The 16,262-nt window shown below is 49.0% G+C and overlaps 2 protein-coding genes across 2 annotated transcripts; one reads left to right on the top strand and one right to left on the bottom strand.

Moving 5' to 3' along the window:
• Window positions 1–330: 330 nt before the first annotated feature.
• Window positions 331–6,710, bottom strand: NUDT21 (nudix hydrolase 21). Its single transcript, XM_052685325.1, has 7 exons — window positions 6,510–6,710; window positions 4,347–4,547; window positions 3,122–3,185; window positions 2,386–2,475; window positions 1,876–1,951; window positions 1,395–1,509; window positions 331–611 (listed from the first exon to the last, which is right to left on the bottom strand). Exons 1-7 carry the CDS (start codon window positions 6,623–6,625, stop codon window positions 590–592), a joined length of 684 nt encoding a protein of 227 aa, XP_052541285.1. The 5' UTR covers window positions 6,626–6,710; the 3' UTR covers window positions 331–589.
• Window positions 6,711–6,872: 162 nt separating this feature from the next.
• Window positions 6,873–16,262, top strand: OGFOD1 (2-oxoglutarate and iron dependent oxygenase domain containing 1). Its single transcript, XM_052685296.1, has 13 exons — window positions 6,873–7,046; window positions 7,121–7,266; window positions 7,681–7,727; window positions 7,795–7,895; window positions 8,810–8,926; window positions 9,355–9,446; window positions 10,624–10,752; window positions 11,111–11,224; window positions 11,844–11,923; window positions 12,054–12,343; window positions 13,127–13,249; window positions 13,807–13,865; window positions 14,350–16,262. The coding sequence occupies exons 1-13, from the start codon at window positions 6,893–6,895 to the stop codon at window positions 14,509–14,511; spliced, it is 1,614 nt and encodes a 537-aa protein (XP_052541256.1). The 5' UTR covers window positions 6,873–6,892; the 3' UTR covers window positions 14,512–16,262.

The following is a 16,262-nucleotide window of genomic DNA, read 5'->3' as shown; positions in this document are numbered from 1 at the left end:
TTTCCCCTTGTCCTGCTATCAACCTTTCAAAGAGCTGATTCCCCTCCTGTCTGTAGGCTCCCTTTAGGTATTGGAAGGCTAGTACAATCGTGTGGGTGGAAAAGAGCTCCGAGATCATCCAGCCCAAACATCCACCTGCCAACAGCACTGCCAAGTCCCCCTGTGCCGCTGCTCTCCAGCGCCTCTAGGCACACTGACCCTCCCCATATACTCACATCGTCCTGTTTTCTGCATCTTTCGTGAGTTTGTGAAGGAAAGGAGCAGTTTAAATCGTGTTCTTCAAACTAGAAGGCAACTAAAGGAAAAACAAAATCCGCAAAAGACAACCGGTCGGTTCCATTTTGTTTAATGTTGTACAAAAAAAATTTGTGAGTATTACAATGAAAAGTGATTAAATCACTGATATCACACTGCCATCCCGCTACCTAAACAGCTGAGATTCACTTCTCTATTCATACAATAGAATCTTAGTGGCCTTCAGGAAAAGAACAAAAATGAAATCATCGAGTCACACGTTCTTTTTTCTACATCATAAAGCTGTGCTCACAGAGACGGCTTCTTCTATCAGACTCCTCATGTGTACAGGAACTCAGTTGTAAATAAAGTTGAACCTAAAATTAAAAGAGTTATACCAAGTGAGAGACTTGTGTTCAGTTTGTTTAACTGATATTCTGGAATGTGAACAAGCAAACATTTTGGTTTTATTTCCAATAAGCCTCCACCTGACAGAGCAAGAGTGATTTATTCTTTTTCAAAAGACATATTTAGCATAACAAGCAGCAGGACTTTTAAACAGCTAACACTGCACTAGCATTGCACATCAGTCTGTTGAGGCTGCAAAAGAAACAACAGCCAACACTTCACCTCATAAGAGACCTTCATCTGCTGAACCTAGCAGTGAGATTTACATAACCCACCAGCAACTCCTACAGCACTTCTGATAGCAGAGCCAACCTTTAGCACTCTAAGGGTAATAGAGGGACACGTTTAACTGAAGTGCTAGTTCTTGTCATCTGCATTTCACTGCAAAGAGCACTGCACACGTATTCCCAGACAAGTGAGCATCCATCTCACCTCCCTGATGTCCTTCCTTTGGATGCATCTGTTGCGCTGCCACCAAATTGGAATCTGGCTGCATAACAGCCAATGTTCTGCAGGTAGCCAGGAGAACTGATCTGCTGCCTGCAGGCAGAGCAGGGTGGAGGGAACTGTTCACACCATCTAAGCAGTCCTCGTGTCCCTCTGCACTGCTGACACCATGCATCCATCGCATCCAGTCTGAGGTGGACTGTAAGCTCTTTGGGGCAGCTGCACGACTGTTGCAGCTTGTTTAAGCAGCACCAAGCCTTGCCTCAGTGCCCAGGCTCCCAGAACCACAAGCAAACACAACGTACCTGCTCAAAAGCTGAGGAAGGCTGGAAATAATGGGTCCGTATCCTGGTGCGTTGTCATAGAGCTCAAACAACGGTGCAGCTACCAGCTTGTAATTTTTGGGGACTGCAAACAAAGCTATCAATAAATACAAGTTGGTTAGTATCAAATGAAAAATATCACCAAGCATTCTGCCAAGGAACTCCCAACAGATCTCAAGCAAGATCACTACATGTAGCACTAAAAAAGTAGGATTATTCCTTTTAAATTTAATTGCAGGGCTGTGCACGTGATGTAGGAGCAGGAATGGGAGTTTACCAGGAACCTGTGTTCCAACAACCATCCGGCTTCAAAACTGATATCAACATTTATTTTTTTAATGATTAACTGTAGGCAAATGAACCACAAGAACATGAAAACGAACTTGCAGTCACATTTCCTTGCATGAAAGACACACATCTGCAGTTTGATAAATAAAACCCTCTGTTGCAAACAAACACTTACCCTTTTCTTGAAGCTGGACTAAGAAAAGCTTCTTGTGCTCTTTTGGTTTAGTAATGTGAGCTGGGATATATGGGTACTGGAAGAAAAAAAAATGCTTGAACAGAGCTTTGAAAATACTGTAGGTACGAGTGCCTATTATCAGCTAAATCAACCTGACAAGACAGAAATGCATCACAGCAAACTGAGCAAGTGTTCTCAGCATTTAGAAACAGAGAGGACTATTCACAGGACATGTGTCACTTATGCAGCAGTGCATGAGGCTGTGCACTGTGGCTAAAACAGGAACTTAAATGGAGTGCCAAGCTCAGCAAGGGGCAGGGAACTGTGACATCCAGGGGTTTCTCATCCATCAGGACAGGTGTAAGGAGGCAGAGTTTCCAGAAGACCAGCCACAGAAAGAACACTAAATAGGTTAGCAAAACCCCCCAAACACTAATGGCTCATGCAGCAGGCACTCCAAAAGCCCAAGTGGCTGTATTTAGGAAAACAAAAGCCAACGTAAGTACTCACCTGTGGAGGTTCAAAGTTTGGTCTCCACCAGTTACCAATGCAGTCATCGATCACCCAGTCCTGCTGGACGCCATCCTGACGGCCCAGGATCTATCAAATACAGCCACAGTCAAATCTCCAAATACTACAAGCAAAACTGTAGAAAATGCACTCTGGCAGCATGAAGACTTGTTGTAACAAGGCTGTGATGTAATTCAGAGCTATTCTGGAATAGTTTTTAATGTTTGGCTGGTTTTATAATGTGGCTTATTTTGTTTTCATAAAATCCTCACCTGACAGGACAAGGACAAGGAGAAAACATTTTGAATTCCACACTGCATTCAGCCAACTGAGTGCCATACGACCGATGGGAAGAACAGCAGTGGCACTGCCTGACAGCAATCGCTTTGGTAAGGTTATTATGTTGGGAAGACTGGCTAAAAAACAAGTCCTCACGTTGTGCTCAGCAACACGTCCTGCTGCACATCTGAAGCCAGCCCATGAAGTAAAGCTGCACATGAACACAGGACTTGGGGGGAAGTCAGACCTCTGGGTCACACTCTCACAAGGAGGATAAATGAGAGCTTACTGTTACACTTTGCTGTGAGCGACCTGAGAGCATTTTGCACTCAAACACAAAAGCATCAAAATGACAAGTGACGAGGAGACTGCTGCACTTCTTTGGCTATTCTACTGACTAACAGAATTCAACATTCCACAACATTCCAGTATTGCAACGTAACAAAAGAAAACAGACCTCTGTCATTAAGCGTTTGAGCCCTTCTACCTCATCTTCTCCTGGATTGAGTTCACCACCAGGTCTGTTAAAATAATCAATGATTAAAGCTAGAGTTTACAGCATTCACAGACTTTCACAGGTTAGTTTGGACATGTTTCTATGCGTGGAGCTACAAATTCACTCAAGGCTCTTGCATCTGAGATTCCAAATCTAACCTTGCCAAATCTGAAGACAGTAAGGCAGCTTTCACCCAGACCATCTCAAATGGCTGCTGTGTGTCCCAAAAAAAAAACAAAACAAAGCAAAACAGGCCGATTATAATAAATAACTTCAGTAAGACAAAGTATAACAATATACATAACAATGACTGGGACACTTAAAGGAAAAGTTTTAACAATAATGTAGAAGCACTGGAGTTGAAGAAGGGGCTGTAAGCACAGCTGTGCTTGTTCCAATCTCAAAAGCAGCACTTAGTGACGTGTACAGGAAGCATAAAGCTCAAGTGGGGAATCATCCTGCATTTAATACAAGGATAATGAGAAAACTGAAGATACATTTTTGCCACAGTTGTTAGCAAAGGCAAACAACTTGCCTATTTACATACATGCCCCAAATCAGAAGGTCAAAAAAGAATCTGGATATAAAGATATTTTTCCCCCTCACCTGAGACACTGGAAATATGAAAAACATAAAACCAAGAATACAAGGAGAATCACCTGTCTCAAGTCTAAGCATTTTAAAATAAGAAAACAAGCACGGCCACCACTACAGTCATATGACTAAAACTTCCTTCCAGCTGTGGTCACAGCAGGCTAATTGAAGCACTTCCCTCACATATTCAGATGCCTGCCCTTCTTACTGTGCCCTGCTGGCAGTTTGTGAATTGATAACCATTCTGCATTTACCAGGGTGTATATAAATGTAGCTGAGCATAAGCTTCCACAGTGTAAGACCAACACCTGACTACCTGCAGGGCTTTCAACAGGAACCTAACCATGCCGTGCAACTAAGTTTCCCAGAGGCTTTAGAACCAAGGCAACTTTCCACTACTCGTGAGCAGAGTCAGATAAATACATTTTAGAGGAAAATGTCATCATTTTAGAAACAGTTCTCACAAACCACGCGCTGGGACCAAACGAATCTCCTTACAAATTAGCAGTCGGCCACATCTGACTTTGCGACACGCACACGTCTGTGATTGCCTGGTTGGACTAAGAAGGTGCTTGCAAGAAGAGACACTTACAGCTTGAAGAAAGTTGTCCCCAGCTGCAGTAACAACACGTGGGGCAGTCGGTGCTCATGCACTATCAGAACCCCTTCCACCGTCCGCCTCATGCCGATTTTGTCAAACTCTTCTCTCATGCGCTGGAACCGAGCAGCCACTGAACTGTCCTTCTCATAAAGAGGTTCCTTTGTGCCAAATGTGTAATTGGTAAGAGGATACCTAAAGGGGAAAAAAAATACTGCTACACAACCAGAAAGCTAAATTTACATCTCTAGCACACCGTGTTCACCCTGCAGCCAAGCCTTCCGTGCTCGAGCTGAAGTTCACTCACTGCAATGGACTACAAGTTCTGGGTCACACGCTGTGCTGCAAAGCCCTTGCCATGCCAAGGTCTGCATGATGGCACACGAGGGCAGGAGGTCATGCTGGTGGGACACGCCGCCCTGCTGCCAATCCAGAAATAAGCAAAAACACCCAGAAGCACCTGCAGCAAAGCCTGCCACCTGCTTTGACTCCACAGCATGGAGAAAAGGGAGAGAAAACTCTGCTGGGAAGGGAGGAGGCTGTGCAGGACAGTGTTTGTTTCTGCAGGAGCAATAAAGAGCGTGAGAACCAGGCTGTTAGGAGGAAATATTGATTGTCTGTATGCAGGGTTAGAAGACTGGGGCAAAAATTGCTTGGAGATCCCCCTGCAGACTCTGGTCCTGGGCCTTCATCTCCAGAGCCACGGCAGCGTTCGAGGGGTTTCTCCAGGCAACAGGGATGGAGTGGAGACAGAAAAAAACAGAAGAAAAAAAAAGAGATCAGACAGTCCTAAAGGACACACAGGCAACAGGCAAATGCAAGTAATAAGGACCTGACAGCACAGAAATCACAAGTCACTTCCTTGTCAAGGCTGATTCCCACGTACACAAGTGAGACACAACAAGTTTCCTCACTGCAGCACCTTTATAAGCAAACTTCTCTCCTTGCAGTTAAAGCTTGAGAGCACCTATACTGCCACTCATTTCCATTTTTAGATTCCCAGAGAGCCATACCAACAATCCATCGCACTGTGCTGTGGCTGCATCAGGCTGTACATCCAAACTGTTAGCCTACCTTTACAAAAATAACACAAAGTGTTCAGAAACAGAAATAGAACTATGTGCCTTCTCATACAAAGTATTTACAGCTATAGTTTTTAATCTCTAACTGGAAACAAACGTTCTCTGGTAGCAGATGCTGTGAATTTCAACTAAGAGAAGTGTACTGCACACACAGCAAGCACATCTATCCAAACGCTGCTCGCCACACAAAGGGTGCTTCAAGCCAAAGGGAGCCTGTTCCCCTTGCTGCACAGAGAGGGGATGCCTGCGAGCTACTCAGAAAAGTAGCCATGATTCCCAATTTTGCTACTGCTCAATAAATTTGGTGCTTGGAGTCCCACATCAGGTGTTGGGCACCACTGAGCCACAGAGTCAGACAGTGGATTGGGTGGGATCTTAGCATCTAGTTGCAGCCCAGCTGCAGCGTGCCAGCTTTCTCTTGTCCCTTTAAGCCCTCAGTGACAGCAGCTCTAGAGAGAAGGACTTGAGGGTTCCGGTGATGAAAAACAAGATATGAGCCAGCAGTGTGTGCCTGCAGCCTGGAGAGCCAACAGAATCCACAGCTGCATCAACAGAGGGATGGCAACATGGGGAGAAAGGGGACTGTTCCCTTCTACTCTGCCTTCATGAGATCCCATTTGGAGTACTGTGTCCAGGCCTGGAGCCCCCAGCACCGGAAGGATGCGGAGCTGTTGTAGCAGGTCCACAGGGAGAGTGACTTTTTACACTCAGATTTTTTACAGGCGGCCAGCGATAAGATAAAGAGGAGCGGTTTAAACCTAAAAGAGGGGAATTTCTATACTCAGAGGTCGGCGAGGCCCCGGCGCCTCTAGTCAGAGCAGGAGCTGCCCTATTCCTGGAGGTGTCCGAGGCCAGGGACGGGGGCCTGGGCAGCCCGAGCCGGAGGGGGCACCCAGCCCACGGCAGTGGGTGCCTCCGGAGGGCTGCGAGGCCCTTTCCAACCCAGCCGTTCCGGGCCATCACGCGTCGCGAACCCCGCCGTTCCCCGCAGGCTGCCACCCCCGCGCGGTGCTTCAGGAGGCGCCTCCCGGCCCTCTCCGCCGGCCGCAGCCCCACCGCCCGCCGCGGCTCTCACAGGTTGATGGTCCTCTCCAGCGTCAGCGGCTTGGTCTGCTGGATGTATTTGTTCCCAAACTGGTTCACCCCGCGGGGCCAGCCGGTCTGCGAGCGGTTGGGCGGCACCACGGACATGGCGGGAGGCGGCGACAACGCTATCCGCCATACAACTCCCGGCGGGCCGCGCTGCCACCGCTCTGCCGGAAGCGCCCCCTCCCACTTCCGGCGGCGCCAACCACAGAGTCGCGCCGCTTCGTCCTCTCGCGGCGACCCGCCTGACCAACCGCGGGGCGCTCCGCGCCTCGCCCCGCCCTCATCCTGCTCTCTGATTGGCTCGATGCAGCGCGGCCCCGCCTCCCCGCAGGGGCCGCTGGGATTCGTAGTCCAGCGGAGAGCGGCAGTATGGGAGCCAAGCGGCGCGGCGCGGCGGGCGGCCGTAGCGGGGAGAAGCGCGGGCGGCGAGAGGTTGCCGCCGAGCTGTGTGCTGCCCTCGGCGACGCGGCGCTACGAGAGCGGGCGGCAGCGGCTTGGGACGGCGGAGAGCCGCTCCGACACGGTACGGGCTCACGGGTCTCGCGGCTCTCAGCCCGGTGCTGCGCCGCCCGCTGACCGCCGGCTTTGTCCTCGCAGAGGCCGTGGTGGTGGAGCAGGCCCCGTTCCGGCACGGCGTGGTGCGCGGCCTCCTGGCTAGCCCCGCCTTCGCGGCGGCGTTGGGCGACGAGCTGCTGTGTCTGGGCTTCCGAGAGCGGCGGAACGACTTGCTGTCCCTGCGGCAGGTGGGCCGGGCCGGGCTGGGAGCGGGGCTGAGTGCCGTAGAGCCACAGAATCATCACCAGTGACAGAAGCCCCTCAGACCGCCATCTCCGACCCCAGCCCACCCCCACCGTGCCCACGTCCCTCAGTGCCACTGCCCTACAGCTCTGGGACACCTCCAGGGACGGTGACTCCCCCTCCCCGGGCAGCTGTGCCACTGCATCACCGCTCATTCATTGCAGAAATGTTCCCCAATGGCCAACCCGGCCCTCCCCTGGGAGAACATGAGGCCATTGCTCTCACCCTATTGTTGTCACCTGGGAGCAGAGGCTGACCCCTCTCCTCACCACAACCTCCTTTTAGGGGTTGCAGAGCCATGAGGTCTCCCTCACCACCTCCCTCAATGCTTTTCTTCATCTCTCCCCACGCTGCCGCAGTCCGAGGAGCTGGGGGCCAGGCCGGAGCCCCACGTCAGTGCACTGAGGTAAGGCTGCAGGGTCCACGGGGCAGCGTGCCCTTGGGCCAGCCTCACCCTGCGCTTTGCTCCCCAGGCGGGCGCTGAGTGGGACCCTGCGGGTGTGGCTGGAGGCTGTCACCCACATCGAGCTGGAGCCTTCCATCGACATCTCCTGCGCCAAGTATGAGAGCACAGGTCAGTCTGCCCACCGACCTCCCGGCTCCACATGGCACCACCCAAACCCAAAGTCTGAGATTGGTGTCCCAGCACTCCTTTGGCTCCAGAGCTCATGGCCGTGCCCACTGCTCTGGGGGGCTGTGCTATGCCTGCCGCTCACAACGTGTCCCTAATGCCCCCTGACCCTTCCCCATCACTGTGGTCATGCTGCTCGCAGCTGCAGCAGGGCCCAGGGCTGGTGTGACCCCTGCCCTGTGGGCTGCTCTGCCTGGGCTGTCTCACCCCTTGCATGCATGTTGCTATGGCAGGCAGGGAATGCTTGTACTGCTTTTAAGAATTCTGCACAACCAATTGTTGCACTGTGCTCAGGGATTCCCCTTCCCTCCACTGCAGCACAAACATCTTGCACGGCAGCTGCATATCAAAGAACAGACCTTGGTTAATCCAGGAATGTCCACTGTACTCAGTGACAGTCACTGCGGTGGGTGATGGGAATTGTAATTCTGCATCTTCAGAGTGGGCTAATTACAGTGAAATCCCACAGAAATTAACCTTGCTGTGTCAGTGCTGCCTTTCCAAGAACTGCATTTTCACCTCTCAGCATGTTCTTTCTTGTATTCCTGTAGGGAAAAAAAGCTGAGAAGCAGCCACTGAAATTAATTTAGGTTGGATGTCAGAGGGAAGTTCTTAACTATGAGAGTAGTGAGGTGCTGGAACAGCTGCCCAGAGATGCTGTGGATGCCCCATCCCTAGAGCTGTTCAAGGCTAGACTGGATGGGGCCCTGGGCAGTCTGGTCTGGCATGAAATGTGGAGGTTGGTGGCCCTGCGTGTGGTGGGGGTTGGAGATTCATGATCCTTGAGGTCCCTTCCAACCTTGGCCATTCTGTGATTCTGTGAAAGCTTTACTGTAGCAAAACGTGTGTGTTTGCAGATGTACTGCTGTGCCACGATGATGAGCTGGAAGGCCGGAGAATTGCTTTCATCCTGTACCTCGTGCCGCCCTGGGAGAAAAGCGATGGGGGGACGCTGGACCTCTTTAGCACAGATGGTAAGAGCTCAGCTTCAGGTGGCTGAAAGAGATGACTCCTGTGCAAGCACCCACCCCCTGCAGCATTCTATAAAGAGTATGTCCTTCGTTCAGAGAAGCTGATGTATAGATAAAATTTGCACCTTGCAGAGGGTGTTGTAAGCCTTTGCAGAGAAAGCCAGTGGGTGACAGCAGAGGGCAATGATGAGGGGAATCCTTTTTTGTTTTCCAAGAAGGCAGGATAGAAGTGATGCCAGCAACTGTGCTTGGGACTTAACAGTGACTGAGATAAATTCCCTTTCCAATAACAGAAGTCTACTGATTTCTCATCAAGCCCTGAACTCCATCCCTTACACTGAAATGTCCCACCAGTCAGTGTCACAAGATCAGAACCATCAGCTACTAGTGAGTTCCATATCTTAACCAGATTATGTTTTCTTCCTCCTCAGAACACTTTCAGCCACAGCAAGTCATGAAGTCATTGATGCCTTCGTGGAACACACTGGTTTTCTTTGAAGTGTCTCCAGTCTCTTTCCACCAGGCAAGGAGCTGCCTTTTTTTTTTTTTTTTTTTTTCTCCATTTTTTGATTCTTGTCATTGTTGTGGCTGTTTGTTCTGCGTGCTGTGACAGGTGGGAAGGAGAAAAGGGGAAGGGAGAAACACGTGCCGTCAGAAGAGATGCTCATGCTAAGCGCAGTGCGTTAAAAGCTTGTGACTTTAGGGAGGACAGGAGCTGGCAAAGCCAACTTTAAACTGTCAGCCTAGCTCCATCATCTTGGGGGAAAAAAAATCCCATCATTACTTCCTAGCACATCTTCAGGTGTTGGCCTTTGTGGTGTACGCATCTTTAAGAGATCCCAAATAAAGCTTTGGATGTTCACTGAGCGGAGAATTTGACAGGCATTTCCCTGGTTTCCATTTCCCAAGAGATTTAGGATACTGCAGCCATTCCTCGTAGCCTAGAACACCTCAGAATCGTGCAAGGAAACAGCTGCTACAGCTTTGTAACAACAGCAGCTACAACCTGTCCTAGAACTGCCTGGTTCTTCCTCCTGTCCTACCAGACAGTTCAAGGAGATAAAAACTGCAATGTCTTCACGTGCTTCAGAACTTCGCAGCAGTTGGTGGCGAGCTCCAACTAGTTGGTCATAAGGGGGTGGCTCTGTCTTTGCACTGCCATTACAGCACAGCACCTGCAATCTGAAATAGTTCAGGGTAGCCCAATTTATGTCAGCGCACGACTTCATGAAATGTTTAAAAAGTAAAAGACAAAAGTTGGACCAATGTAGCCTGCTCTGGCATACACGCCCATAACGTTTTCTGCATGTCCAGGTGAAGCTGGCACAGCTACTTTTTGCATCTTGTATGTGCCAGTGCTTCAACAGAACAAGTGGTAGAAAATTGAATGTTATTTCTATGACAAAACGACTCAACCCTTGCTTAAGCTCTCAGAGACAGGGAGTGGATTTTGCTGGGAGCATAGAATAAAAGGTCTGACTGGGGTTTTGAAGATCTGCAAGGGACTTGAGCATCAACATCTGTTTTAGCTCTCCCTCTATGAACAGAGAATAACCCAGCTGCTTGTAGCCCTTGGCTGCCTCCTCTCTGCGAGCTGTAGGCTCTCACGAGGGATGAGTCTGCGTAACCAATTGCAGCTGCTCCTTACGTTCTGTATTCTGAAGTGACATTCTTGTCACTGCTGCTTGACGTTGGTCCAGGTGTCAGAGATTCTGTCGGAGGAGAAGTGCCGCCTGTCAGTGAGCGGCTGGTTTCACGGCCCCCCGGTGGAGCGCCCTGCACGCCACCTTGAAGCTCCCTTGCCCAGGAGCCCACATGTCCCTTATGACGTGAGTAGCCAGTGTCTGCAGAACTGCATTTCCATTTCTTTCGTGTCCCTCAAATGCCTGTTTGGGTCAGTGGTTAGGGATGCTTTAATCTTTAGCTTGTCCAAGTCTCCTTTTTGATTCCTGTCCGTAAATTTGTAGCCAGTTTCCCTCTTATATATCTTTAGATTGTTCTGTTTTGTTTTACTCTGTGCACTGTGCATGACAGCAGTAGTGCAGAGAGGGCAGCAAATGTTCTCACTGCAACTTAAAAAAAATATATGGAGTGGGTGGGTGGAATCTAGTCCTATGGGCAGCTGGGCGAAGAGGAATTGTGGAATTGTTCTTCCTTTTGGAAATGCAGTGTTCACTTCTTTTCCAGCATGAAATCTTGTATGAGTGGGTCAATGTAGTCTATTTGGACATGGACTCCCAAGCTCAAATCCAGGAGGAATTTGAGGAGCGATCAGAAATTCTCCTGAAGGATTTTCTTAAGGTGAGTTCTGTGCTTCCATGCCATGTGGTCACAGGGCTAGTAGTGTCCTCATGACGTGCTGAAATCCCTTCCAGCCTCAGCCATTCTGTGTTTCTGTGGTGGATAACCACTGCCTGCCTTGACACTGCTGTGCAGGGATACATCAAAACCCATAAGCTTTGTTTCAGCAATCTCATTTCCTGTTAGTAGCAAGGCAGAAGGATAGAAAGATGTCATCCTTCCTGTGATGACCAGAGTGTCCTTATCTGTCCCCTGAGCTCTCACATCTTAGGGGAACTTAACCTGTATGTGAAACAAATGACTCACAGTGATTTTGGCTTACATGAATGGCTGTTTCTCAGGGCTGATTTAACCCTGGTTTACAGAGCATCCATATGTCAGTGAAATTGCATTCTCACCCAGCTGACAATCAAGTAAAATTGCATGCATATTAGGTCATGGCCATTAAAAATTCACAGTGCCCACCCAGACCATCTTCTATTCAGCAGTCATTAGGAAACAGGGAAGTTAAAGAAAATGTTGAGAATGCCTTACACAAGAGTGCAGGATGGCTGTTTGCAGTACACTGAGGGAGACCTGGGAGCTAAGTGTTAATGTTCCAGCGCTCTTTCTCTCCTAGAAAGAGAAATTTCAACTTCTGTGCGAAGCTTTGGAGAACAAAGACATCCAGTGGAGCAGTCGGGGGCCTCCCAATAAAAGGTAGGAAATGACAGTCCTGTTCCATTGGTCACACCAAGCAGGAGCTGCCACGAGGCTGCACTGACTGGTGCTGCTCTCATGGACGTGGCTCTCGTCAGTTCTCTGCTGCTGCTATCTGCTGTCTTTTCAGGCTCTATGAAACAGCAGAGGAAGACAGCCTCCCTGACATCCTGAAGAACTTCCTGCAGTTCTTGCGCTCAGAGGCACTGTTTTTATTGCTTTCCAACTTCACTGGTCTAAAGCTGCACTTCCTGGCCCCCTCAGATGAGGATGCTGGGGAAGGAAAAGCAGCAGACAGTGCTGGGCACAGCAGTTCCAAAACCGAGGAGGAAGAGACTGAACAGCACGCTGATAGCAGTACCAGTCAGCCAGACCAGCCTGACAACATCTCTGAGGCACAAGACAGTGAGACACAGAATGGTAAGTAGGGCAGCAGCAATGTGAAAGGAGTTGAGCAGGATCCTGACGTTAAGGTTGTTGGCAGCAGACCCAGAGATTTTCATGGAGCTAGGATTTCACCTTGTACTGCAGTGAGCACAAGGTGCTATCGTATCAGATTTTTAAAGAATGCTTATCTTACAAGTTATTTGACATTAGAAGGAAAGGTAATTAAAACCCAAGACTTATTTTGTACAAAGACTTCATTGTTTGGTTTGGTTTTTTTTATTTCCCCAGCTTGTCTTTTCGGTTGCCATATTCTTCCTGTGTAATTGTAAACTCCTATAGGAGGAGGTCATAGTTTGAGGCTGCACAGATTGAAAACTGACCAGAGCCATGAGAACATAAGGACTCCCAAATTCTGATGTACCTACCTGAGAGTTCACAGTGCTGCTTTCCTCCCTGCAGCATCTGGTGTTAGTGTGCTTTCAGAGCAGACAGGTTACTGGCTTTTGAAGGTTAGAGCTCTGGTGCAAATCCCAAAGAAGAGGGAACAAAACAGGAGGAAGAACTGGTTGAATCAAAGCACACTGCCTCTGAGAGGTGTCAGAAAGCAAATCTTGTGTCCATAAGGGCTTAGAGCCCTCTCTAGAAAAGAAGTTCACACGAGATCTGTTCTGATTTGTTCTTCCTTTGCGCTTTGCTGGGGTCAGCAAAGCCAGTATGGGGGCTTCCCTTCACGTGCCTTGAGCTTTGCAGGAGGCTACAGCACATGGCTCCTCATGGCTTTGCCTGGCTGCTGGGGTAATCTGCTCCCTCCCATAGGGTCGAGTACCCCGATGTGTGCAGGGGAGCTGCGGCGCTGGACCAAGGGCCACTATACTCTAGTCCATGACAGTCAAGCAACCGAATTTGCTCTTGACCTGCTCTTCTACTGTGGCTGTGAAGGTAAGCAGACAACAACAAACAACATCCTCGTCTTCACTCCTGTGGTCCTTACACAAAAGGTTTGGGATTGTGTCCTTGCCTGAGCTGCCTGCCTTGCAGCCAGGAGGTGGCGTGTGGGTTCACTGGGGCAGAGGGAAAGGATGGGGCCCGATGTCTTTGCTCTGCTGGGCTGTGGCTCTGAACAGGTGGAAGGAGAGGTGGCCAGAATTCCTGCTGAAAGCATTCCATTTTGCCTCCTTTCCATCAAAACTATTGCTACCTGGCACGTGATTGTTATTATACAGGAAGTTGGCTAAAGCAAAATTGTGGGCAGCAGAAAGCCAAGCTACCTTAAATGGCCTTAAATGTGATAAAAGACAAAGCTGGTACATTCAATTGAAGTCAATTCTGAGTGTAAAGGTAAAATGATAGAGCAGCAGGAGTTGAACTGGGGGTAGTTCTGCATGCAGTCACTACAGAGTGGAGTACAAAAGCTGCATCTCATACAGGAGGGCTGTATGGAGTCTGGACAGCGTTCAACTTTCTAAGAATCTTTTTTCTTTCTTTTCTCTTTTAAGACTGGGATCCAGAGTACGGTGGCTTTACTTCCTACATTGCTAAAGGTGAAGATGAAGAGGTAAGGAACTTGGCTGCTAACTGTAAATTAGATAAAAATTAATTGTTTAGGGTGGAGTGGCACAATTACACTTTATCACAGTGCTAACATGAGCTCAAGATGAAGCTGTTACACCAGAGCCTTGTGCCTACCCTCGAGCTTCTGCCTGAGCTGTAACTCCTGGGGCACAGCTCTGGATTTGGCTTCAAGAGGCGAGTGGTCGCTGACTCCTGTGGGCACAAGGCTGTAGCAGAAATCACTTTTCCAAGGAAAATTCACATCCAGTTGAGCACTAACAAGGCTGCTGAATAGTCACACCAGTGAGAAGTCCAGAATCTCTTCAAGTGAGCCTTGCTATCTCATAAATGCTTCAGGTTATGCGTAAATCTCACTTTCTATTAGCATCCCTTTCTTCTGACTGGTTTTTAAGCTGTTTTTCTTCCTAGGAATGTTACCAAGGACACATTTTTGAAACTGACTTCCTTCCTTGTCTCGCCTCTCCCAGCTGTTGACTGTGAATCCAGAGGACAACTGCTTGGCCCTGGTATACAGAGACAAAGAAACGATGAAGTTTGTGAAATACATCAATCATCGCAGCTTGGCACGCCTGAAAAAGCACCCGAGCAGAAGAGGATTTTGGGATTTCTCATTTGTCTATTACGAGTGATGGCACAGTGACCATCATACACTGAAAATGGTGGTGGCTTTGGGGCAGGGCTGTGTGCAAGTGTTCAGCTGGGCCTGCCTGAGCCCAGGCCAACCTTCCTGATGCTATCTTGATCATGCTGTATGTGAACGATTCCCTATTTAGGGGGCCCAGTGACTTTTTTATTAAGTGGAAATCGTGTCTCCTCCTGACTTAGTTGCACTCTTAGCCACTTGTAATGGTACATGGAGGGTGCCAGCCCCGTGTGACTGACGGCTTCCCAGCCCTTCTCTAGTGGAAGTGAGATGTGTGGGACAAGTCTCTCCTCTGGAAGGGTGGAAACTACAAGCGCGCATGGCCCCAAGTTAATGACTCCTGTGTTGGTTTTGTTTTTTAATAAGAGGTCAGTTAAATCCTTCAAACTGTAGTTGAGCAAGTTCTGTTACAAAATACGCAGGGCATTTTCTGGAATTTAAGTGTGTTCACCTTTTGTAGTGGCAGAAATAAAGGAGCTGCCCAGGGAAATAGGTGTACAGCTCTGTGGAATCGTGAAGGAAGAAAGGCTGTAAAGCTGCTGGCATTGGCAGCCTGGCCTTGGCACTCTAACAGGAGCATGACTTCATTATGCTAAATGCTGTGCAGACAAACCCAGATGGAGCCCTTACTCCTGTGAGTTTACAAGTTAAGCAGTAGATGAAAGAAGAGACCCGCTCCTATATTCTTTGTCTATACTTGAACAGCTCTGTGCTTCAAATCTGAAAGAGCTGTGGCTGCAGTCTCAGATCAGGAGAGGCTGGGCTGGTAGCAGGAACTGCCAACTGGCCTCGTTTGGCTCATTCTCCACAGCAGGAGGGCTGCCAACAGCACATCCTCTTGTCCAATTCCAGCTCTGTCCTGCAGTCTGCTGGGCTCCGGCGTGGCTTCTGTCACTGGAAATGGGCTGCTCAGATCCTTCCAGCTAACAGGTATCAAAGGAAGATGGCCAGCTGGACAGCAAGCACCATGCTGTAGGCTTGGCCCTGGCATGCATGCACTTGCCTAAAATTTTTCTGCACTCAGGAGAAACACAGGTGTACTTTCAGATCACCCAAGCTGGCCAATGGGCTTGCAGCACACTGGGAATTGTATGCATTTTCATTTCCTCCTGCCTTTTTTTGGTCCGAGAGAGTGAGCTGCTCACAGCCTGCCTCCACTCCGGTTCCAGGTGCAATGTCACTGGCAACAGAGGTGGTGTGAGAGCACAGCCAGCAGCAGAGCACCAGCAAGCTCCAAGTAAGGCAAGTTGTGTTGGCACAGGCATTGGGGCATGACTTCATGACTGCCTTCTGAAACGGATTAGGAAGCACGTAGGCTTGGGAGATCTATGTGATCTTGTTCATTCTCTGCCTTGTTTCCCTAAGCTGGCTTCTCTGTGTGCTGCAGACTTTTCTGCACTCTTTTAATGTTCCTTTGCTGTTCTAAGCTGCTTACAAAGACAAGGGGATGAACCTAGAAACATGCTGCAAAGAGTATAGAACTCTTTATGAATTACTAATTTAAGTTAATTTCTGAAGCACTCTCCTGCCATTGTGAGCAACAGCTTTTAGGGGACAAAAGCCCTTAACTCTGAGCTGCTACAGCAGAAAAATCCCAGTCGTGGGAATTCTCAAAATCAAAAATGTTTGGGTGGTTTCAAAGAAAGGTTACAGAGAGCACAGCCACTCACGGTACAGTCACCTAGGCAAAGCTGGGAGTAAGTTAATTAACAAAAAGAAACAGCATATTCTTCTGCA

Source organism: Tympanuchus pallidicinctus, unplaced genomic scaffold (genome assembly GCF_026119805.1).
Source record: "Tympanuchus pallidicinctus isolate F22 unplaced genomic scaffold, pur_lepc_1.0 scaffold22, whole genome shotgun sequence".
Classification (NCBI taxonomy): domain Eukaryota; kingdom Metazoa; phylum Chordata; class Aves; order Galliformes; family Phasianidae; genus Tympanuchus; species Tympanuchus pallidicinctus.
Note: the sequence above shows the minus strand (reverse complement) of the source record. Positions and strands in the feature narration are given on the sequence as shown.